This window comes from Typopeltis vanoorti, chromosome 3, assembly GCF_054136105.1.
Source record: "Typopeltis vanoorti isolate ZY-2024b chromosome 3, IOZ_Tvanoo_1.0, whole genome shotgun sequence".
Lineage (NCBI taxonomy): Eukaryota > Metazoa > Arthropoda > Arachnida > Uropygi > Thelyphonidae > Typopeltis > Typopeltis vanoorti.
This window is the reverse complement of record NC_143551.1, coordinates 94,011,146-94,036,901: the sequence shown is the minus strand read 5'-3', so window position 1 is coordinate 94,036,901 and position 25,756 is coordinate 94,011,146. Positions and strand designations below refer to the sequence as shown.

General features: G+C 37.6%; 1 protein-coding gene across 10 annotated transcripts in view; it reads right to left on the bottom strand.

Annotated features, from left to right (window-relative positions):
- LOC150108392 (uncharacterized) overlaps window positions 1-25,756 on the bottom strand; it is a 628,716-nt gene that overhangs the window by 84,906 nt on the left and 518,054 nt on the right. For all 10 annotated transcript variants that reach the window (XM_090415800.1, XM_090415806.1, XM_090415807.1 and 7 more), the window contains one exon: window positions 18,330-18,461. In XM_090415800.1, coding sequence (XP_090271926.1) covers window positions 18,330-18,461 — 132 coding nt within the window. The remainder of the gene's footprint in view (window positions 1-18,329; window positions 18,462-25,756) is intronic.

Here is a 25,756-nt window from a genome sequence, read left to right as displayed (position 1 = left end):
CCAATCTCCAGTCACACCTGCTATCCTGACTTGCTTGTGTTTGGCTGTTTATATCTTTCAACAGGCAGATCAATTTATGGTCCACACCATAGGATTCCAGGACAGCCCATGTTATATTTTGGTCAATATTATCAAATGTTTTTTGGAGGTTCACGAAATAGCAGTATATCTTTTTGTTCTTTCTTTGAGTTTTCTCTGCTATTAGTCTTAGTGTGAGTATTTCTTGCATGGTACTTCGATCTTTTCAAAATCCTGCCGGCCTGGTTGGCCGAGTGGTTAGCGTATCCACTTTCCAGCCAAAAGACTGTGGGTTCGAATCTCGCAGTGGGCAAGGATGTTTGCGATTGTCTGTGAAAGTACTAGTGGTGGTCGGCGGTTGGTGGTGATGGTCGTTGGTAGATTTGTGGAGACGGAGAGTTGTAGAGTAGATGTCCTCCCTCGATGAGTCTTTGGACTCCCTGGAGGTGTTACATAATAATAATAATAATAATAATATAATAAAATCTGACTCGCTCATCGGGAAGATGTACCTCAATATGACCCTTCAGGCATTCTGTAAGTATTTTCATCAGCGCTATGCCAAGATGACTCATTAGTGCAATAGTTCTGTAACTGGTGCATTCTAAAGCATTGCCTTTCTTATGAAGAACAACCAAGAAGGATTTTTGCCACTCTTCGGGGATACCCTGATCTCCATATTTCGCATAGCTTATGCATTTCTTTCACAACCAATTCTCACCCATATTTTAGCATCTCTTCTATTGTGTTGTGATTTCGAGGACGCTTGTTGTTCTTGAGATGTTTTATAGCTTTATTCACCTCCTCTTCCAAGATGTCATTTTCAAAGATCTCTGCTTTAATTTCACATGCAAGTAAAGTTATGTTGAAAGTAATCCAAAAAAGAGTCCGGAATCATATGTGAATAAAGAAATGCAAGAAGTAATTGCTGTAACACAAAATCCAAGCTGTAAGAGCATGCACTATGTCTACACGTCATGTTTGCTTTTAGACAAGTTTAATTGTATTTCATAGGGATTAAAACCAGACTTTTCAGGAGGAAAAGCCCTATCATTTCTGTATGAAACTGTGTAACTCACCCTCAAGTTAATGACTTTGTAAACATTCTTTGCATCTTAAACAGGGTGTCTATAGCCTACGAGACCTGACTTTGCCATAGTATTTATACTAGGCATAATTTGTCCTGTGGTTTGGCAAAAGCTATATAACTAACTTCATGTTGAAATGGATGAAAAGAATCTTCACACTGTGAGTAAGGTTTGCTGTTAAGGTGTAAAGTTGGAAATGCATTCTGCAGTTTATGTTTCTTTACTACATTGGCTGCCAACACCAGTACTAATGTATTTTTAATTATACAGAGTTCTAACCACTAGAAAAGGAGGAATGTTATATGTGGTTTCAGTTTAGCACAAAGCACAGAGTGGATAGCCCTATATTAAATTATATATTTAGTTTAATCCTTTATCCAAGTGTAAGCAAACAAAGTTTGCACCTGAAGTATCTTCAGGACTGGGGCAACTCGTGGCAAAGGTAGACTGGGTTCTGATCACTTTCCTTAGTATCCCATAATGCAAAGCACATTTCCTTGCAGACATGCATAATGCTATGCATTATGGGAAGGATGACTACCCAGACCGGTTTCCCTGTAATAAGTGCAGGGTTACCTCTCCAAAAACTCATGGGATCCCCCCAGATCACCCAATAATGAGCAACCAGCAGGATCAAAAACTCAGCGTTGTTCCCCTCAGTAACAGGCTCACCCTGTCACCGAGAAGAACTCTCAGCATTGGCTCTACCCCGTAGCAGGCTCACCCCACCACCGAGGAGAGTCACTCATATTTCATCTGAGGAGTAACAGCAGCAGCCATGCCCCAGTTTGCTTCATGAGCTACAACATTGCCATGCTTCAGTAAACTTTATTGGCTACTGCATTGCTATCCACCACCCAGGCATCCAACTGGTTTCGACCTAGAGGTTTCGTCAGTGGGAGCCTGACCTAGAGGTGATACCAAGGTTGAAGTTATTATTAAATTACTCTAGATTAGAGAAAGATGTTGGAAGTTTTTTTTCACTTGGTTAGACTTGAAATTATATATTTAGTTTAATCCTTTATCCAAGTGTAAGCAAACAAAGTTTGTGTCTGAAGTATCTTCAGGATTAAACTAAGGATTAAACTAAATATATAATTACAATTTATACTCTAACCAAGTGAAATAAACTTCCAACATCTTTCTCTAATCCAGAGCAATTTAATAATAAAGTGTGATGCCTTTTGGCAACTGGCATATGGACATATGACTTCTGCATTGCTTCAACCTTGTTATCACCTCTGGGTCTGGCTCCCACTGAAAAGACCTCAATAAAGGTTGAAACCGGTTGGAAGCTTGGGTGATGAATGAGGCTCGGCTGTTGCTGTCACCCAGGTCCTGGGGGGGGGGTAATGAATGGCAATGCTGTAGCCCATGAAGTTAATGAATGGCAATGCTGAAAGTTCTTCTCAGTGGCAGGGTGAACTTGTTACTGAGGGAAACAATGCTGAGTTTTTGATCCTGCAGGTCGCTCATTGTTGGGTGACCCAAGGGATCTCACAAGTTTTTTGGAGAGATAACCCTGAACTTAAACAATGAAACTGGTCTGGGTAGTGACCCTTCTCATAATGTATAGCATTATACATTGTCTGCAAGGATATGTGCTTTGCACTATGGGATATTAAGGAAAGTGATCAGAACTCAGTCCACCTTTGCCATGAGTTGCCCCAGTCCTAAGATACTTCAGGCGCAAACTTTGATTACACTTGGATAAAGGATTAAACTAAATATATAATTTATAGTCTAACCAAGTGAAAACAACTTCCAACATCTTTCTCTAATCCAGAGTAATTTAATAATAAGGTGTGACACCATTTGACAACTGGCATATGGAAATATGACTTCTGCATTGCTTCAACCTTGGTATCACCTCTGGGTCTGGCTCCCACCGAAGAGACCTCAAATACAGGATGAAAGCGATCTGGGTAGTAACCCTTCCCATAATGCATGGCATTATACATGTCTGCAAGGAGGTGTGCTTTACATTATGAAATACTAAGGAAAGGGATCAGAACTCAGTCCAACTTTGCCACGAGTTGTCCCAGTCCTGAAGATACTTCAGGCACAAACTTTACATTCCCCCCCTTCATGTGAAGTAGCCAAAATCAATTCAAACAAGATAAAAATATCTGGAGGGAATGAGTTTGAATGAGATCAAGAGGCTCTTCAAAAGGGTAAGAAAATAGTTTTAATGTATTAATGATTTGTGGGGACCAAAAAGTAACTCTGATCTTCTTTAACACTCTTAATGCATGTCTATGTTATGACTCATGATTATTTAGAGTGATCATAAATTTGGGATCCCATTTTTTGAAAACAAAAAAGTAAAATGTTAAATTCTGCATGGCACACACTACATTTCACTCTTGAGCTATCATCACAATCACTGCTTTTTGTTATGAAAATGAAAGGAAAAAATCCTGTAATTTTTCATTGAAATTTACACTTTCTTTTGGGCATTTTGTAACAAACAGTATAACTTTATTAATTTAAAAAATACAATATTCACAATTAATATGACAATGCAAGAATACAAAATGAACAGTTCAAAACTAGGTTATATCACATACCCTATAACGATATAAAAAACAATTTAGCGCCTGATGCGTGAAGCTTAGTTCGCATAGTGTATGATATCTGACGGTCAGAAATATTTCTCATTGGTTGAAAATGAACTATCGCGGCACGTTAATATTCAAAACATGTCGACCAATGAGAAACATTTCAGACCATCGGATATCATACGCTATGCGAACTAAGCTTGAGACAAAAGATTGCTAAAAATTTACGGCCGACCAGACAAACGAAATAGATGCTGTGGTTGCGATTAGTTAAGGATACAGTTGGGAAACTGTCTCCCTCATTCTGACATTCTTTTCTCTGACTGAATGAAATGTATGGAACAAAATCGTTTTCCCAAAATTCTAACATTCTGGTAATTCACTGAACTACAAAATAAATATGTCTCTGCTTTTTGTTTTGTAAACATACATTTTTAAAAGCACCCAAAAATATTATGACTTGTACTTATTCTTATTAGAAATGTTAATATTTTTATATTCTAAAAAATCGGGGATATTTAGCATCCTGAACTAAACATATCGGGATGGCAGAACAGAGTAATAAAACTGGGACTGTCCCGGGACGTATGGGATCCTTATCATAAATCCATACCAGAAGTAGTGAGACCACAGCTCCTATTGTAGAAAAAGTTGATGTTAGCATGCAATATGCGCATATACTTTTTGCTTTAAAAAGGAGATGAGCAATTTTCTCAAAAGTATTTTGATTTTGTATGCCAATTGATGAAATGTAGAAAGAGTTACCATCATTTCAGAGAGGAATGACAGTTGGATGTCATGTGTGGAAAATGTCTGCACTGTTCCCACATCCACAGTTAGCAGTGCAAAGAGTGAAAGTCTATAGGTAGCAATGGGTCAAAGATATGAATAAGGAGGATGCAGTCTTTACTAACTGACTGACAGGAGTCAATACTTCTCAAGAAGGCTTGTGGCCTGTTACCACATCTTGTCATAAAACTTCTAGAATTTGTGCTTATACAAGCAATTCTTTTCACAACTTTGCAGATAATAGTACTCTCCATTCATCCTACTCATTTGACTAGTCATGCAGTACTCAAACATCCCAATCTTCAAGATCATCTACAACAAATGAGTGACTTAAATATTGACCTGCGTACTATCTTTCAATGGGAAGAGGACAATCTGGTCACTTTCCATACCACCAAAATTACTCTCACCCTTTCTCTTATAAATGGATCTCAGCTCACCTACCCTTACCCTCAGTAATACATAAACCATCAGAGAGGGATCCCTCTGCTTGGATTATCATTTATCCCTAGGCTCTCCTTGCATAAAAACTCATCTTATACAAGCTTGTGTAGACGGATCCATGTATCTAGTACTAAAAAACGGTGTTGGGTAGTTACATTGTAATAAAAGTCATTGGGACTTTTATGTCAGTTATCCATTTTAAATCATGTCAACACACGAACCAATAATCAATTTTTGTGGCTCGACCTCCATTATATGTAATTAGGTGCTAAGTTCTCTTTTTGAAAAAGGTTTTTGCGACTGCAAAGTCATGAGCTTCAGCACATTCTAGGATGTTGGTACCTTCCTCATTTCATATGCCATATCCTTGTCCACCATGCACATGTTTGAAGCGATCTCTTGTGTAGTCAAAGTGTCCATTTAGATCTCCTCCAACGAATATCTGTTCAATGTCGTTAATAGTTTGAGGATGTCTTTCAAGGTCATTCCAGAATTCATCTTTAGTCTGTTGTGGGCATCCGGTCCATGATGCATAAACAGATATAACTCATAGGCTGTAAGTTCCTATATTGCTCTTAACAGAGATCATTCTGTCAGGGATCCTTGCTAATTCTGTGATGGAATTATGTATCCTCTGGCTTACAGTTACTGCAACAGCATTTTGCCCAGACTTTTGTCCAAAGTAGATTAGTTTATATCCTTCAACAACGTCTCTAGATTTTGCACCAGCCCATCTTGTCTCTTGTATGCAGGAACACGCCAGTAGTGTCTGGCACCTGTGTGCAAAACTTTACTTGGCGCCCCTATTCCCCCCCCCCTCCAATAAAAAAATCACTTTAAAAAAACGTTTTTTTAGAGTATTTCCTCCTCTTTGGCACCTTTACTATCCTACCACATTGCACATATGGCTGGATGAACCCATGCTTGTATGCAGGCAATGTCAGTCTTTCTGTTTTTAAAACAGTCAGCAAGCTCACAGTTGCAGCTAGTAATGTGCCAATGGTGATAGCCGAATATTCTGATTTTGAGTTTGGACTTGCTTCTTTAACTTGCCTCGTCCACTTGCAGGTAGCCCTAGTATTCTGTTCACATCATTTGGGAGATAATGGTACATGTTGCTTAAGGGGAACACCCTAGCAGGTTGTGCAAAATGAAGTGCCATCAGTACATAGTGAGGTGACATGAATTTTACTCCAGTCGGCTTGTCGCAAGAGTCTCACCCTGGAGGAACATTTGGGTTTTTATGGAGCCAGGTCATCAGCCTGGTAGTATCCAACCCTTCTCTTTTCTCATCTAGGCTCTTGATTGGCCATGGCAGAGTTATGCCCACCCACCTATTTACTCTTATATAAATGCAAAATCTGTCCATTCTTAGAATACTGCACACATATTTGGGGTGGTCCCCTCCTAAAACCTCCCTAACATTCTTATTACTATCAAGTGGAGAGCAATTTGGCTCACAGATGATCTCTCTCTTTTATAGACTAACTTCAACCTTTATTTCATGGATGCAATGCTTCTGCACTGTGTCTATTCTATAGGTACTTCACTGGTCACTACTCCACTGAACTGGCAACCAACATTCATCCACTTTCTGTTGGACCTGTTAAAACAAGAGCAGCAGCTGCTCAATATCAATTTTCTAGCATCTGTTACAGCCTTCTTTATGAATAATTCCCAAATGACTATAACATACAACTCTTCAAAAAATCTCAATAAACTTCTATCTCAATAAACCTCACCTGCACTCCACAATTGACACTAATGTGCTTATAGTTTCTTTGGTTTCTTGTGTATGGGATTAATAATATACAGCATATATGAAAAAAATAAAAAAACTAAAGGTCAGTTGGAAGACCATAAAAATGGTGGAAAGATGGACTGTAATAAATATTATAAAGTTGATAATCCTGTGGGTATCCATATATTCAAATAATTACTGGCAAAAACCAAATAAAAAAAATACTTTAATAAAATAAATGACTAGTCTTGTACATCACTGTTATGTACTTTTGTATAGATTTTGAATATATAGGAATGAGATATCATAAGTGCAATTCATTGTTACATGATACAGCAAACCTTGACTCACAGCCTAATTCATCAATATGTCGTTCTCTTAAGTATGCTGCTCAGACTTGATTTACGATCAGGCATTGGTTTTTATTACAGTGGATTGGACACTCTATCATCTTGCTAGCTTCCATAAATTTATATACATAAGTATTAAATTCTATGTATGGCATTTATGTGAGTTGGCAATTAACTTGATAGTTTTTGTTGGTGGTGGTGGTGTGAGAAGCCAATTCAGATTTATATGCCAGTTTTTTTTTCTTCACATCTCTGACATGTTCTTTTGGACAGATTTCTCTAGACTGCCTCATCATTCCAATATAACAAACACCACAATTACAATAGATTTTATATACTCCTGGTTTGTTTATAAGCTGATGGAGTTGTTTCAGCAATCTTATGATTGAAGAAATGGCTGCCTTTGTAGAAGTCACAAGTTATTTTCTTGTAGGAATTTTGCTATTTTGTCTGTAACATTTTTGATGGAAGGTAAAGAAACTGTGCCTTTGTTGTCATCTGATTGTTGTTGTTGTGGAGCATGTGATGGTTTATTTGAGACAATATTGATAGTTCTGATGTAACCATTTTTTGCAGAATTTTGTTTTTACATATTTATCCCCCACACACGAGAGGTACAAGAACTTGTACCATATCAATGCTGTGTGTGAGGTGTAGACAAGAGTTGAGAAAAAGAATCCTATTGATATTCTTCTTCAAGAGCTGCAGGTTGAAATTGTTGGGAAACATATCATGAGGAAGGCTGAGGACAAAGGTAGATGAAATAAATGAGGAAGAAGAGAAGCAGGTTCAATGAGTTTGCAGTTGTACTGTAAAGGGATGTTGGACAGCAGCTTCTCATGTTTTAACAGGCCTAACAGTAAGTGGAGGAATGATGTTTGCCAATTCACTGGAGCAGTAACCATGGAAGTACCTGTAGAAGAGACAGAGCTGAAATTGCATCTGTGAAATAGAGGTGGCAGTGAACCTGAGAAGGAAGGGTGATCTATGAGCTGAATTGCACTCCTCTGGATGGCATCAAAAATATTTAAGGAAGTTTTAATGGTACCACCCCAAATGTGTATACAGTATTCTAAGGATGGGTGGATTTAGGATTTATATATAGTCAGTAGCTGGGTTGGTGAAAAATAGCTTCTTGAGTAGAAAAGAATGCCTAGTTTTTTGGAAGCTATTGATGTGATGTGTTTGTGCCAAGAAAGAGAGAGAGAGAGGTCAGGGGTAAATTTCAGTTGAAGGAGCGAGTTCATCCTGTGTGGTATATGCATTACTGAGGATAAAGGAAGGTAAGCTGAGATCCCTTTTTCAAGAGAAAAGGCAGGATCACATTTAAGGTGACTATGTTATCCTTGTCCCACTGAAGGATGGTATGGATCAGTGTTTAAGGCACTGGTTGCAGATGATCTTGATGTAAGGGATGTCTGGGAACTACATGGTTCCCAGACATCCCATGTTAAAAGAGTAGGAAGAATGGAGAGTGTTATCAATGGCAAAGCTACCGATAAGGTTTGTAGTGATTGGGAGTAGATCATTTATGCATAAGAGAAAGAGAATTGATGAGAGAATAGAACCCTGAGGCACTTCTGCATTGGTGGAAAAGCTTGAAGAGAGGGTGTCATCCACCACAACACACAGTGAATGACTATAGAGAAAGCTGGCTATCCAGTTACAGAGAGTAGCAGGTAGACTGAAGGAAGGTCATTTGCAAAACAGGCCTTGATATCAAACATGATTGAAAGCCTTGGAAATGTCAAAGGCAACAATATATGTTTCTTTGAATCTTTCCATGGCACATGTCCAGTGGTGAGTGATGTAGGTAGGCTAAGATATCAGCTGTAGATCTGGATAGGCAGAATCCATACTGGTGGTTGCTGATTAACTGGTGAGCTTCTAGGTAGTGAAGAAGTTGAACATTGATCACTTTCTCTATTATTATGGAGAGGATTGAGGTGACGCAATTGGTCAGTAGTTGGATGGTAGGATTTCATGGAGAGGAAGGTGAAGAGGTCTTTTTGGTTTTCAGAGTTTGGAGACTGGTAAATGTTACTAAGTGGAGCAAGGAAACCTCAGCCAGAGGAGGTCAAAAGCAGGGGTGGGGGACTCTAAATTTGGCTTTCTCTGGCAAGCAATATTAGAACACACAAAGGCCACCTCTGTAGTGAAATGAATCATGAAGAGTATAATTTGGGCATTGAAGGTGAACTGTAGTTGATGTACCTGTAATTTGGGTTTATATTAAGAGAAGGAGATCTGGTTTTGATGTCTGTAAATAGTGATGAATGTTGTTTGTGTTGGAATTTATGCCACAAACGTTCTGTGAAGTGGACATGGAAATGATTTTTTGGTAGGGATCTGGTAAGTTTGGAATATTGTGTTTGATTTGAATTGTTTGGATGAACTTGTTGCTGATGGATATTTATTATGCTCACATTGTTGTTGTCACTGTTTGTCTGTTTCATTTTTCATTTTGTTTATTATTAGATGAAAGGAAAGAGTGGGAGGCATGCAGTGTTGGGGAGACAGACTTGTGAACATGAAATCCATATGAAGAGTGATCAGTCTCCTTGCCATTCCATGGCCTCGACAATTCCCCATATCACTACTCAGACTCCCTCATCAAGCATGATCTAGCAGAGTATGTGGCAGCAGGATTATATGCCAGTTGACTGGGAAGCCTCCTGACTCATTACTGACTGGTTCAGGCGTATACTATCTGGCGACTGGCCTGCTTTACTTCCATTTTAACTGCTGTATCCTCGAAATGGGAGGGTCTGGGTCTCTAAGTATGGTCACACCTTTGAAGGGTTTCACTCACACTGCATGAAGAAGGGGGGGGGATGGATATTGGAATCCTTGCTCAGGAGCCCAAACATAGCATTATCACTTCAGATCCCCAATAAACAGGATTGTGGTGTTCATCTACTACCTGGTGGTCTAGTTAGCATTTTCTCCAACTAGGATGATATATCCTTTTACAGTGGGAATGCTTGCTGCAAATGTCATACTACCCCCTTTTGTGGAAAGAGACCACACCACGGGAAGATGGGGGTTGACTTGACAGGCAGAAGCTGTTATACTGCACATTCCTGCCCACTAGTGGACCAAAGAATGTCTTCAATATAAGTTATATCTTTGTTTCTTTCGATGCGATATGCTGGTGTTCAAAAGCTAAGAACAAATTACATTTTTATCTGTATTTCACGAAGAAAAATTTTCATGAATACAGCCAAATACAAACATATATTTATTGCAGACATACTAATAAATTATATTATACAAAAACTGTGTTGTAAATTTCATACAAATTAAATTGTAATACGTGTTTTGCAAAAGATACAAATTTCCTAAGGACGTAGTTAAGCAATTAATGTACGGTGATTACAGAAAACTATGTGGAGAGACATTTCAGTATGGAATATGTACACCCCCCCCCCCCAAACTGCAATGCAGCTATTACAACAGTGTACCATGCTTAGTACTAAGTGATTCAAAAGTTCTTGAGGGGAAACTGGCTCAATAGTTCTTCAAGCAAGGATAAGGCCTTGCTCGTTTTCTAGAGGGAAATTTCGAGCAGCGATGTCTCTCTATTGTGTCCCAAACATGTTCTGTAGGGTTGAGATCTGGAGAGCATGCTGGCCAATTGATTTTCTATTAATATCCTCTGTCTCCAGCAGTATCTCCACTGCTTGTGCACGATGTGGTGTGGCACTGCCATACATAAAAATGAATTCTTCACCTACAACACCATGAAACAATTGGCCATAATAACTAAAACACTTTTTTTTGAATGTTAGTCAAGTGGGTTTTTAATTTATTGTCCTGCATGCTTTGCCGATTTTTGCTATCGGCATCTTCAGGGAATACAATTGGTAAGCTATATGAAGGTAACAGACTAGGTTTTAACTGACAGTTCTAATTCATACAAAATTAGTATTGTGCGAGACAATCTTTTGTATTTAAGATAACAGTATTGTTGCCTTTGTCAGCTTTAAGTATGATGATGTCTTTATTATTCCATAATTTGAGTAGTGTTCTTCTTTCCATTGGGTTAGAGTTGGTGTTAGGAGATCTTGACAGAGCAGAAAGGATTATGCTGCTTTTTAGTCGTAAGTCATTAGCTATTGGGTGTGGTAGCAATGACAAAGGCAACAATACTGTTATCTTAAATACAAAAGATTATGAAGAAAAAATGAAAAATCTATTATCAGAGACATCTGTCTATGACGTCCCCAGTACAGATCCTATGCAAAAAAAACCATAACGACACCAATGAACTATTACGTGGAATGATTAACTAGCCTATAGACTTAATAAGAAAGCTAAAATCCATGTGCCCGTTGAGTCCAACATTGTAAGGCGTTCCTAAAATACATAAAGAAGGTATACCATTACGTCCAATAGTTCATGGAATCTATTCTCCTACTTACCAACTGTCTAAATATCTAGCCAAGATTTTACAACAACACATCCACAACTCAGATACTTATATTAAAAACTCGCAACATTTTATTGAAAAATTAAAAAATATCCCAATATCCGAAGATGGTATACTAGCAAGCCTTGACATCACATTTCTGTTTACAAACATTCCGGTTGTGGAAGTCATCAACATCTTAGATAACTTGTTCCCAAGAAACATCACTACTTTGTTCAATCATTGTTTAACTTCAAATTATTTCATTTGGCAAAAAACAGTCTACAAACAACTTACTGGATTAGCCATGGGTAGCCCCCCCCTCTCTCCTTCTTGTGCTGACTTATTCATGGAAGACCTAGAGGATAAAATCTTATCCCAAATTATCCCCAAACCAAAAACTTGGTACAGATATGTTGATGACATCTTTATTATTTGGAATCATACAAAAGAAGAACTAATGGATTATCTCAACCAAATCAATAGTTTCCACCATACCATCAAATTCACATTAAAAATTGAAAAAGATGAAAAACTTCCATTTCTAGACATCCTAATAAAAAAACAAACCAATCACAGTATCAACCTGTCTGTATATAGAAAACCTACGAATACTGGATGTTACCTCCATTTGAACTCGTCTCATCATATATCCCAGAAACTTAGCATCATCCATATGCTTAAGAAAAGAGCTATACATTACACAACAGACCAAGATGACTTACAAAAAGAATTAACTACAATATCCAGAGCACTTTCCTTAAATGGTTATCCTAAAAGACTCTGCAACAATATCCTCTTTTTGGATATACCACAAAAGACAACGTGATGACACCCAATACATCAGTACTATAACTATTCCATTTGTCAGCAATATTTCCAAAAAATTGGCTATCCTTCTAAAACCACACAATATTAGAGTAGCATTCAAGCCAGTCAATACTATTCAGAAATTTTTAAGATAACCGAAAGACCCCCATCCATTCTACAAGTACTCTGGAGTATATAATATACCTTGCTCCTGTGGTGTTAGTTACGTTGGTCAGACCTCTAGAAGCTTCGAAACGAGACAAAAGAACAGATAGGATATGTCAGAAACAACAGACAAGATATTTCAGGCCTTTCTTGCCACTTTGCCACTACCAACCATCTCATTGAGTGGGATAAGAGTCATATGCCTTATATAGAAGAGAACTACCATTCCAGAACCTTCAAGGAGGCTGCTACGGTCACCTGTTCAACAGGAAACCTAAATAAGGATCAAGGTCTAATCCTGCCGAAAATTTGGAAAGCTTTAATCAGATCACTAAACATCAAAGAAATGAACTTTCACGGCAATCACATTATGTCTCGTAACAAATAAATCATGTTCCCGAGACACACGCATTGTCTCGCACAATACTAATTTTGTATGAATTAGAACTGTCGGTTAAAACCTGGTCTGTTACCTTCATATAGCTTACCAATTGTATTCCCTGAAGATGCTGATAGCAAAAATCGGCGAAACATGTAGGACAATAAATTAAAAACCCACTTGACTAACATTCAAAAAAAGTGTTTTAGTTATTATACGAGTAGTCAAGGAAGAAAATCACAATTAGCCATAATGTTCAAGAAATTCGTTGCAATATCGTTCACCAGTCATAATTTCTTTTTCCAGTATTTATAGCTTGGTGCATCCATTAAACTTAATGGCTCCCCACACCATGTCCCCAGCACCACTGTATCCATCCCTTTCAAGAACATTCTTGCAATGGTAAGCAGTACCACTTTCATGCCAGATCAAATGTCATCTAGAATTGGAAGAAGGACTAAAATGACTTTCATTTGTAAAGAGTACATTAGCCCATTAATGTCTTGTCCAATTTTTATGGATAACACTACTAAAAATGTGCTCTATGATAAGCTATGGATAAAGGGACACAGACTACAGGCCTTCAGATATATAGACCTACTTGTCACAGATGTCTTGCTACAGTTTGCAAGCTGACTTGTCATGGTGTGTTGATTATGTTTTGCTGTTATAACCAAAAATCTGTCTTCATGCTCCATGGTAGAGTGAGGATCATCTCTTAGCAAACATCTGGAACACATTCTATTGGTTTGAAATGCTGCCCAGAGCCTAGATACAATGCTATATGAAATTCCAAATTCTCTGCCAATATCACTAATTCTGTGGCCTTCTTCAAACTTTCCAATAATTATTCCCCATGTGAAATCACCTAGATGATGTTTTTGAGACATTACAAGACATCCAAGTTTGCTACTTTATTGCTTCACGAAAAGAGATTACTTCAAACACAATTTGAATGTGGCAAACCAGCTGTTTGCCATTTGAATGTGTACCCACATTCGAATTTGAATGTGGGTACACATTCAAATTCGAAAATTTGAATGTGTACCCACTTTCTACTCGAAATTATCAATTATAAAATCAGGTCGATCGTATATTGAATTGTTTGTCCTTAGGTTTTGGACACCAGTGTATTTTTCAGTAGCTGTCTGTTCAAACCTTTCCATGTGCAGATCACTTAGCTAGGTGTGAAGAAATTGCTGTATCCATGACTAAACAATTGGCCTGTTCAAAATGGCAGTCTAATTTAAAGAAGTTGTTCTCTAGGCAATGTATGAAAAATTTAATATCAGATGGAAAGATGCATTTTAAGTTAAGATAGTTTCTTTTTCTTCTCTTGGAAGAAAAAGAAACAATCTTAACTTTTTTTGTTTATGAAATCTTTAGAGTTTTTTAATATAAGATGATGTTTTGTTCTACATGTGATGCTATGAGACTAGATAGATATTTACAAAGGTAATATAGTAGAGAATAACTTGCATCCAGTATGAGTTTAAATGGAATGTTTGCCTTATGGAATTTAAGGGCACCATAAATATGTGGAATAACCAGATGTTTTGAAGTAATTAGTCTTTGATTTCTTTGGGCCAGATACAAAGATCCCTTATTAAATTGTTTGTCTTATTATGAATAGTCTAGGCTTGGTCATTGTCTGTAATTATCTGTAAGTGTTGGCATCATTAAGTAGATCATTCATCTTGTTTGTATAATCATTTGAATCCAAAATCACGGTAGTATTTCCTTTGTTGAGCTTTTAATATTTGTATGTTCTCATTTTTTCTAAGATTTTTCAAAGCATTGTATTCAGCATTGGAGATATTTCTAGATGGTGATTTAGAATGAATTAGAATTGTAGCTGTTCTTATGCAGATGATGTCTGCTGAATCTTCAGGAATTCTATATCTGATCTGATTTTCCCTTTCAGTTGTTTCTGACACCATAGGGGTGACTTTATAGGCATTGCCCACAAAGTATTCCTGGCGAGATTTTTACAGGGTAGTTCACCAGTGCTCCCCCCCCCCATTTTATCCGAGCTTGGGACCGGCATATGGCTGGAACGCATTCATGACTGTAATCCATGTGTGTTCATGGGACTGGTTTGCCTGTGCTGCAGGATGAAAAACCAGCATTTCAGGGTGAAAAAAATCCCCTACCTCCGTATGAGACAGCTAACTCACCTTCAGTTGAAAGAGACCAAATAAAAGTTCCTCACGTCACTGACAAGAATCAAACCAAGGTCTTTCCGACCAAAGGGCTTTGTTTATGCTGACTGAGCTACAGAGGCTCTGGAATTCTTTTCAAGGTTTTTTTTTTTTTTTTTTTTTTTTTTTTTGGCATATTTGCCATAACGTCAACTTTGGGAATGTGTTTTGGAGATATTGCAAAGTTGAATCCTTTGGCTAGTATACTCTGTTGCATATGGAAGAAAAACATATGAGGAATGATTAACTACTATTTAGAGCCTCTGCAGCTCAGTTGGTATAGATGAAGTCTTTTGGTCGGAAAAACCTAGATTCTATTCCTGTCTATGATGTGAGGAACCTTTATCTTGTCTCTTTCAACTGAAGGTGAATTAGCCAGTCTCATATGGGGGAGGGTAGAGGTTTTTTTCACCTGGAAACTCAGGATTTTCATCCTTCAGAACAGATTTATAGCCATGAATACTTACGACAATATGTGGAAGAGATTGGGTCCTCACCACATGTCATTACGCTGATAGTCAACCTTGTGTCGTGATGTGACTCATGGAATAGGGAAGTCTTCTGGATGGCTTTGTGTTCAACATAAATGATATCCTTATAGTTCTGTCTATTTCTGGACTGTTCATAATAAGACAAACAATTTAACAAAAGATCTTTGTAACTGGCACAAGGAAATCAGAGAACAAATTAGACCTAAAAGATATTCCCACTGATTGCACACTCTGCATCTCATCTTTGTTTCTCAAATTTTAAAATCTTACACTTTGCAATATTGAATTGGCAACCCAACTCACTTGCCCATTCACCCAGCTATTGAAGTCCTCTTGCTGAGCCACAATATCTACTCTACTATTCACAGCTTTTCATAACTTCACATTATCTGCAAACAACTGCATATTACCATTCAAAACTTTCTCAATATCCTTACTGTACAAGTTGAACAGCAATGATCCCAAAACTTCACAACCCTTCAAGAACACCAGTAACTTCCTCTTCTGGGATAATGCTCACTCCAAGTTGCTGATACCTATCAGAAATATATAGCCAAAGAGAATGCTACTGTTGTCAAACCAATTTTGAATCTTTGGTTCTTATTAACCTCTTTAACACTTTTAACCACAACGCCAGACTTAGAGTGGGCTATAATTTGAAGCCTTGTTAGTCCTATCACCTCCCTTATGAAGAAGAACAATTTTTTCCTTCTTTCCACTCTTTAGAAACTTGGTTCAATGCAAGACTCATGTTAAAATGGTATACTTTGAAGCTGTTAGCTCCTTTTATCATTCCTTAAAAATGTCTGGTGATATATCAAGTCCTACAGCCTTAATAACATCAACTTTACTCAAATCTTCATATTCTGCTGCTCACTCACTATAAATTGTTCCTCCATCCTTCCCACTGCTCTCAAATTCTGCATGATGTTACCTTTATGAGGATGAAATATTTGTATGAATTGCTTATTCAACATCTCAACTATAAACAGCTAATTGCTGCTCATACTGCAGTTTTGCCACCCTTACCAAGCAAGTCACTCTTCTCACCTGTTCTTTGTATTTTGCATGCAACTGATTATTTCCACTCATCTTTTCTTCCTCCATATTGCCTTCATCTTCTAAACTATATGCCTCACTTCCTCATGCATGCATTAATTTTACATCTACCTTATTTAACCTTCTGACCTTTGGAATGCATTCAGACATTGCCTCTGCCAGATAGTTCCTGAGCAGGGCCAAAGTAACATGATATAGCTGCAAGCTACCTCTTGAATTTGTCATAATTACCAACCTTAGAGTTTCACATGTATCTCTTTCTCACAGAAGTTCTTCTATGGCTGGCCTCCACCCACATGACTTCATGGTCACTTTCATCACTTTCACAGGTTGGAGGATGATTATTTACAATAGCATCCTCTGATGAGATAATCAAATCTAGGACTTTTGATCCTCACATGCTCTTTGTTACACACTGCCTAAGGTAATTGTCCTTAAAAACTCAAGAAATTCATCCTCTTTGTACCTAGATACTGTCTCTTTATTCCTGTCTGTATTACCATAATAGAGAAACTAATCTGCTCATACATTTCCTTCTCACTGCACTCTACATTATGAGGTCTATAGCAGCATTCAGCTAAATATATCATTCTATCCACTTCTACTTCACCCCATACTGCTGCAAAACCACTATCAATATTTTCTCCATGTATCTCCATCTTGCATGGGTTCAACTCCTTTTCTATCATAAAAGTATTCTACCTCCCATTTTTCTTTTTCTATCTTCATGAAAAGCATCATATCTCTCCATTTCTATTCCTGTTAGGATGCCATCCTCATTCAACTGCTTGCTGGCCTGGTTGGTTGAGTGGTTAGTGTATCTGCTCTTCATCCAAAAAGTTGTGGGTTCGAATCCCACCAACGACATCGATGTTTGTGATTGTCCTACTAACCATTACCATATGTATAGCTGTAACCTGTGTCTTGGTGCAATATGATCTGTGATGTCTTTGCACCATAAAAATCAAAACTAACTAACTTATTCAACCACATCTCACTTCTCTGACAATTTTTGGGCAGACTATCAATACATATTTTTGTTTCCCTTATTTCAGATACTTTTAGCATTCTTAAACAAACATAATTCATTTCTGGTTCTATAACAAGTTTCCCTGGCATTAATTCTCAGATGTGACTCCTCTATAAACCCCTCCCCACCAACACACACACACCAGCCATTCCTTTCCATCAACTCTGATCCTATCCCCCCCCCCACTAGACCTATTTGTTATCTCTACATCCCCCAATAATCTCAATCCTTTCTTCTTCACTCACACATCCACTTCTGTATCCAGCATCCAAGCTTCTCACAGTGTCTTCCTGTCCAATAATACTAATATTCCTTCACTTTGCTTTTCACCCATAATAATAAAAGTAGTTACTATTCAGTGTCCATTGACAGAATGTTAAGCTTACAAAACTAATTTTTCCTGCTTTTTTCACCTCACAAAACAGACATAATACAGACAAAACAGACCTCATCCTCCTCTGTCCTATAAAAAAATTTTTGACATACAATTTCCCCAAAGACTACAATTTCTCTCTTTTCAAAAAAACATCAATGGCCTAGGATTTCTCTTTTAAGTTCACCCCATATATACAGAGCTAGTGTGCTACAGGTTCTGCAGATTATGCAACCTAGGGTATATGGGATTATTATTTACAAAAAATGAGATTATTATTTAAAAGTTTTGCTAAAACTTTTTCTACAGAGCATTCCATTTTTCTTAATGAGAAAAAATTAATGAAATAAATATAATTCAATTCTATTAAACATAGTGATAGTTTCTAAAGGGATCATATTAATGTTTATGTTATATACCTAGGCAAGTACGATTATCGGCACTAAGTCCATATCCCTCAGGGCAGGAACAAGAATAAGATCCTGGTTCATTTACACAGAAGCCAATGCACAGATTTCCTCTTCCTTTCCAAATTGAGCATTCATCAATATCTGAAAGAAATATACAAGACAGGCAACAAATAAATACTATGTACAAAAAAGAATATGCAGAAAATGAGAGATCTAAAGCCATTGATGTTTACTAGGTTTAGCATTAAATTGGCTATATTAAGGTAATTTTATATTTGTATTATGATAAGCCAAAGTGTTGGAATACATGAAAATGAGAGTGTCAATGACAGAGAGAGAGAGAGAGAGAGAGAACAATGAACAAGTTAATAAGAGTGGTCAGAGTTAGAGAGAGAGGTATTTAAAGGCTTAGAATTTGGCAGTCCATCTTAGATTTTTTACAGTTAAATTCACAACAGAGGATAAAAATAAAAAAATAAATAATATATTTAATCACTTAGTTGCTGATATTTTGCTGGTTTTATACCTAGCATCTTCAGAGCACAGTTTGTCAGATATGGAAACAGCATAGTATGCAGATATGGAAACAGTTTAAAATCACAATGGACAACACAGAGAACTAAAATCCTAACTGGTGCCATCCACTGTTGGACATATAGAAGTTTACAAGTGTTAATTGGCAAGTATTTGCAAGAGGTTTACAAGTATTAATTGACATAACAGACACTAGATGGCAAATGTAAGACAATAACTATGGGCTGCAGCAAGATAGGTTAAGTTTATATTTAACTGTGTGATGATATTGTCTAATTTTCAGAATGAGCATTATTGTTGTATGATATTAGTGATATCATACAACAATAATATCATACAACAATAATGTAATTTGAACAGTTAAGATGAGCAATGGTTGATTTAGTAGAAATTTCAAGTCAGAAACAGAACATCAGGTTTGCATGACTGAAGATGATGAAGCTCATCGTTTAAGTTACTGTTGACACCATGGATGTTGGTAAAGTGAATATCTTCTTCTGGTTCCCATCTGCCATACGGCCGCGGGAGGGTAGCTATATGCTACCATTCTAGGGAGAGATGATTATGAGCAAGGTGGTTTCCTGTTGCCTTCCTTGCCGTAAGTATTTATGACTGTAACCTGTGTGTTCACGGGGCCGGTTTGCCTGCTTGCGGGATGAAAAACGTCAGATAAACTGGCGGAAAAAACTCTGCAGCCCACGCCCAAGACCGGCTAACTTGGCTATGGCTGAGGAAGATCCTTAAGCTCCTCATGTCGTGGACGGGAATCGAACCTAGGACACTCCTTCCCCAGGCATATGGTTGCGAAGCGCAAAGCCACTAGGCTAACCACGCGGACAAAGTGAATATAAAGGTTTTTTTTTTTTTGTGTGTGTGTGTGTTTGTGATTTTGAGTTTAAATTTTTTTAGCATTTTAGAGGGAGGTTTATTTTTTAGTTGAACTGCAGAGATGCTATTCCTATTTAAACATAATTTCATGCTTAATGTACAAAAATTGAAGAAAAAAAGAGAAGTGAAAAATGCAATGGGAGAAAATAGACTCTTGAACATGTCACTGATACAGAGAATATCCACTTTCCAAACCACAACAATGTCGATCTAGATGGCAGTGAGATTATGTGCCATATAATCTCCTGTACACTAACTAACTAACTAGTGACCATCTGCAGAACTGCTTTACTGCTGTACTCTTGAAGATGGAAGAAGTACTGGATTCCTGCACTATGTTTGGTATACCTTTGAAGGGTATCACTCATGCTGCATATCAAAGGTTGGGGGGGGGGAGAGGAAGACTGACTAACTCTCCAAGCTAAAGACCACCCAAAAGAAAGAATTCTATCATTATCTTGCAAGTATAAGAAAGAAAAAATGTGAAAGAATAACTCTCCTGAATGCCGATGAGATTGTTCAACTAATGAATGCTCATTTTACTAAAAGCTATCTACCTGTTGTATGGATATTAAGCTTAGTGCTGACTCTACACTGTTTGAAGAAACTGAGTTATATGAGGAGGAGGTACTACAGCCAGTGCATAAAATGAATAAGAATCTGGCAGTATGGAATGATGAGATATCAGCACAGATGGTAAATGAGTATTCAGCTGAAATGGGCATTCTTTTGACCAAGGTATATATTTAAGTCTTACAGGAGCCAAAAGAATATATGATAAATGGTGATAAACATTGGTTGACATGTGGGCTGCAATAAGATAAGTGGATTTTATATTTAATGTGTGCCAATATTGTTTAATTTGTAGACTGGGTATTACTGTGAGATACCTGAGTATGAAACGTGCTTGGATATATTTCTTAGGTGGTATTACTATAAATTCCTTGTTTTTGTTATTACGCTGATATAAAATGGCACTGAAAGGAAAATCATAGCACAGATCATTTTTGAAAGTTTTCCCACTTGGTTATACTATAAATTAAAGATACCAAGAAATTATATACATACTTGGTTTAATCCTTTATCCAAGTGTAAGCAAACAGTTTACACCTGAAGTATTTTCAGGACTGGGGCAACTCGTGGTAAAAGTGGGATACTAAGTGTAAGCAAACAAAGTTTGCTTACACTTAGTATCCCATAATGCAAAGCACATTTTCAGGACTGGGGCAACTCATGGTAAAGGTGATGTGAAGTCACCAAAGTACTTTAATAATAAAGTGTGACACCTTTTGGCTACTTGTATATGAAAATATGACTTCTGCATTACTTCAACCTTGGTATCACCTCAGGGTCTGGCTCCCACTGATGAAACTTCAATAAAAGTTGAAACTAGTCTGGGTAGAAACTCTTCCCATAATTTATACATGTCTGCAAGGAGATGTGTTTTGCATTATAGAATACTAAGGCAAGTGATGTGAACTCATACCACTTTTACCATGAGTTGCCCCAATCCTGAAAATACTTCAGGTGCAAACTTTGTTTGCTTACACTTGGATAGAAGATTAAACCAAGTATATAATTTCTTGGTATCTTTAATTTATTGCATAGATCAACGTGGAAGATAAATAAAGTAAATGGCGTGGATTTTTCAAAAGTGAAAGTGCCGTGAATGTGTTATGTATGCATGGGAAGGTGTCGTGACTATTTATGCAGAGAGATTGAATAAGAGAAAAGAGCAAGGTGGGTATATAGGAAGAGCAATATTCTGATGGACCATGAGACATGTTTAAATAGTAAGGAACATGGCATTGTAACTGAAATGGCAGTTGAAGAAGATTGTGCAAATGTTAAGAAAGTATATGGAAGTAATAGCCAGGATAAAGTGGGTGATAATGACAATGAAAATCTGAGTACAATTAGTGGGAAGGCGGCGTGCAGGGTGTTGACGGCAAACAAGCATGTGTGACTGGTAAGAAAATAGCGAGAATCAACAATAGTGAAAAATGACACAAGATTTGAAAGTTGAGTTGGTGAAGATTAGGCTGGTGCACAGTGAAATGAAGAGAAATGTATATGTGTATGGAAGAATGAAGAAGACGAAAAAAATGATGTTCGTATGAAAGACTTGTAAATTGGCATTTTCACTATATAATTTAAGGAAATTACAACATACTAGGATATACATTAAAATAAATTTTAATATATTTCAATATTTCGGCAACGTCACATTGCCATTTTCAAGAACTTAAGTACAAAACATGCACACTCAGGCACAACAAAACAGTAAGTGAGGAAGAAGTAGGAAGCTATTATTTCTCCTAAAGTCCTGATTGTGCCCTCTAGCGGGCAATGTTGGTATTCTTGGACGATTGGGCTGAAGGTCTTCTGATGTAAGTTTACCAAATTTGAGGAAGTCTCATGCAGCCAAATTTGTTAAGGTTTGGATCGTTTCTTAGGGCTGAAGCTGATTCCATGAAAAGCCTTTCATATCTGTATTTGCTATGGTGTATTATCCTGGCTTTCTTCCACCATATTCTATGGCAAGTAAGGCCAGAGTGGCTGTATTGGTGAAAACGGATGTAGTCCTTGTGTTCTGAAATTTGCTGTCCTGTCTGTTTGGCCAAAGTAGGACAGTTTACAGCTGCAAGGGACCTGGTATACACCAGGTAGGTCTGGGGAGGGGGGTTGGTCTTTAGTAGAGCGGATAAGGGATGCCAATTTTTTATATGGTCTGTAACAAGAAGTTAAGTTATGTTTTTTTAAGATTTTTTTCCGAGGTGCCTCGGATGTAGGGTATGGTGATGGATTTAAAGTAATCCTTGTTGTGAGCGGGGGGGGGGTTTCAATTTTGGATTTTTTTTGGGGGGGGATAGCCATTGGCTGAGAAAGTGTTGAGAATGTGGTTTAGTGTCATTCGAGCAGATAAGTTTAGCCCTGTTGTGTAGTGTCTTAATGACTCCCTATTGTTGTGAGGAGGGGTGGTGGTGGGATTGTTGGTGAATGTATCTGCCTGTATGGGTGGGTTTTCTATATACTGAGAAAACCAAAGTTCTATCAGGCTGGCGGGTGACTAGTGTGTCTATGAAAGGAATGCAGTTTTTTTTTTCCTCTTCCAGGGTGAATTTGATTCTGGGGTGTTAGTTGTTTAAGTGTGTTAAGAAGGAGAGGAGTGTATCGGAGCCATGTGGCCAAATAGCGAATACATCATCTACATAGCGAAGCCAAACGGTTGGTTTTTGTGGGGCAGAGTTTAAGGCTTTCTCTTCAGAAGTCTCCATATAAAAGTTGGCCAAGGGTGGGGAGAGTGGAGAACCAATGGCTGTCCCCTCTATTTCTTTGTAGAATTTTCCTTGCCAAACAAAATAGCCTGAGTTCATTGTGAACTGAAACAGGGCTGTGATATCGGGAGGAAATTAGCTTGGATTAGCTCTAAGGATTCTTTGAGTGGGACATTTGAATAAGGAGGAGACATCAAAACTGACAATTATGTCAGCGTGTTTGAGTGTAAGGTTTTCTATGCTGGCTTTGAAGTGGGCTGAGTTTTTTATGTATGAAGGTGTGTTGCCAGTATAGTGTGAGAGAGCTTTGGCCAAATATTTAGCTAGTTTGTATGTGGGGGAATCAATGCCATCCACTATGGGACGTTTTCCTTGTGAATTTTTGGGAGTCCATAAATACGAGGGGGTATGGAGTTATATGGTTTTAATTTGTTAGTGATTTCCACAGGCCAAGAAGTGACCTTCTTGTGGAGTTTTCTAATTTGTGAATTGGTGGGATTGTACTCGATAGGGAGGTAAGTGGCTCGATCTAACAATACAGATTTCAGCTTACCTGTGTAATCTTTTTGGTTAAGCAATACTGTGGCATTCCCTTTGTCAGCTTTGGTGATTATTATTTTCTTGTTTTTCTTTAATTCTAATAGAGATTTAATTTCTTTACTGGGCATGTTGGTTTTAGGTGGTTTAGCTTTGGTCAGAACACAAGCTACATCCAGCCTAATATTGTTGGCGACGTGGCTTGGAAGGTGTCGAATCCCTCGTTCAATTCGTATCATGATATCCTCAGCAGGTATTCTTCTGGGCACAATGGCGATGTTGTAGCCACGTGCGAGGGCATCGAGTGCTTCAGGTTTCACCCTAAATGATGACAGGTTAACTACCGTTTCGGTAGGAAGTTGCGGTTTCGAGATCGTGTCCTTTTTTAAATTTTCAAATTTTTTGATGTGTCGATCTTGTACTTTTTTAAATTCACTTTGACCACAAATGCAGATATATGGTCTATAATTGGAAACTTCTGTTCTCGAACCATGCTTGTGTATTATTTTGTCTTTTTTCCACTCCTTAGAACCTTCCCCACTGCAAGACTCATTAAATAACCAGACCAAGGCCAGGGATAACTCTTTCACACATTCTTTAAAAACACTCAGGTTAACATTTAACCTGAGCAACACTTTAATACACCTCTGATTTTTCATCTTTAATTCTCCTAATTCTTGTCTCCCTTCTACATGTTGCACAGCATCATTCACACTATTACCATATACACTAATGAAATGTTTGTCCCACTATATCATTTGCTATTGTTCCTCTGCTACCATAATTATCCACCAGTATCAACCTACATAATTATTTTTCTTCTTCCTTGTCACAGAGCAGAAAAATTCCCTAGGATTTGCTTTAACCTGACTGGGCAATCTCCTCTCATATTCTACTTTTTTCTTTTTTTAACCATGCTTGTCACATTACTGGCCTGCACTTTATAATCTTCATGCATCTGTTTAATGCAAACAGCTTGTACTTCCTCCTTAACTTCTTTTGTAACACTGCTTGCTTGATTTCACTATTCATCCATCTCACGTCTGCTGTATTTATTCACTTAACTCTTAGTATGCAGTTATGCATTGCTTGTTTTAGATCCTTATCATTTTCCATGCACTGTAAACATCTTTTCACCCCAAATCACCAATCCAATTTATTGATGTTGAAGTTTTTCCACTTGGTTATACTATAAATTAAAGATGCAAATAAATTATATTCTTGGTTTAAGGCTTTGTCGAAGTGTAAGCAAACAAATATTGCACCTGAAGTAATTTTAGGACTGGGCAACTCAGAAAAACTTCCAACATTTATCTCTAATCTAGAGTATTTTAATAATGTGTGACACCTTTTGTCTACTCATATATGGAAATATGACTTCTGCATTACATCAACCTTGTTATCATGTCTGGGTCTGGCTCCTACTGATGAGACCTCCATAAAGGTCCAATAATACAAAGTATTATACATGTCTGTAAGGATATGTGCTTTGCATTATGGGATACTAAGGCAAGTGATGAAAAGTCATTAGCCTCTATATACGAGTTGCTCAGTCCTGAAATTACTTCAGGTGCAAACAAAGGTGTAACGAAGCTTCTGATAATCACCCGCCTTATAGTTCCACACACACACACACACACACATACACACACACACACACACACACACACACACACACACACACACACACACACACACACACACACACACACACACACAGAGACAGACAGACTTAAAAAGTGAGTAAAAGGAAGATGATCCATTAGGATCATCTTCCTTTTACTTGCCCAAGTAATTTGTCTAAACATTTCACAATCAATACTCTCCACATTCCCTTGCCTAGAGCAGCATCCTATTAGATATACTATTCTATTGATCTCAATTTCACACCAAACAGCTGCAAAATCTGCACACACATTCTATTATTTTTCACTTCAAATCTTGAAAATACAATTCCTCTAATACCATTCATAATACTCCTTCTCCTCGATTCATCTTCTTACTGTTTCAGAAAATTCTATATCCTGCCATTTCAAGTCCTGACAGTATATCATCCTCAGTCAACCAAGTTTCAATTATGCCAGTTATCTTTGGGCATACTGATTCAGTCAATACTACAAGCTCAGCCCTTTTATTTCTGATGCTCCATATATTAGTATACAGCAACAATCAAATCTTTCAGGCCATCCCATCAACACA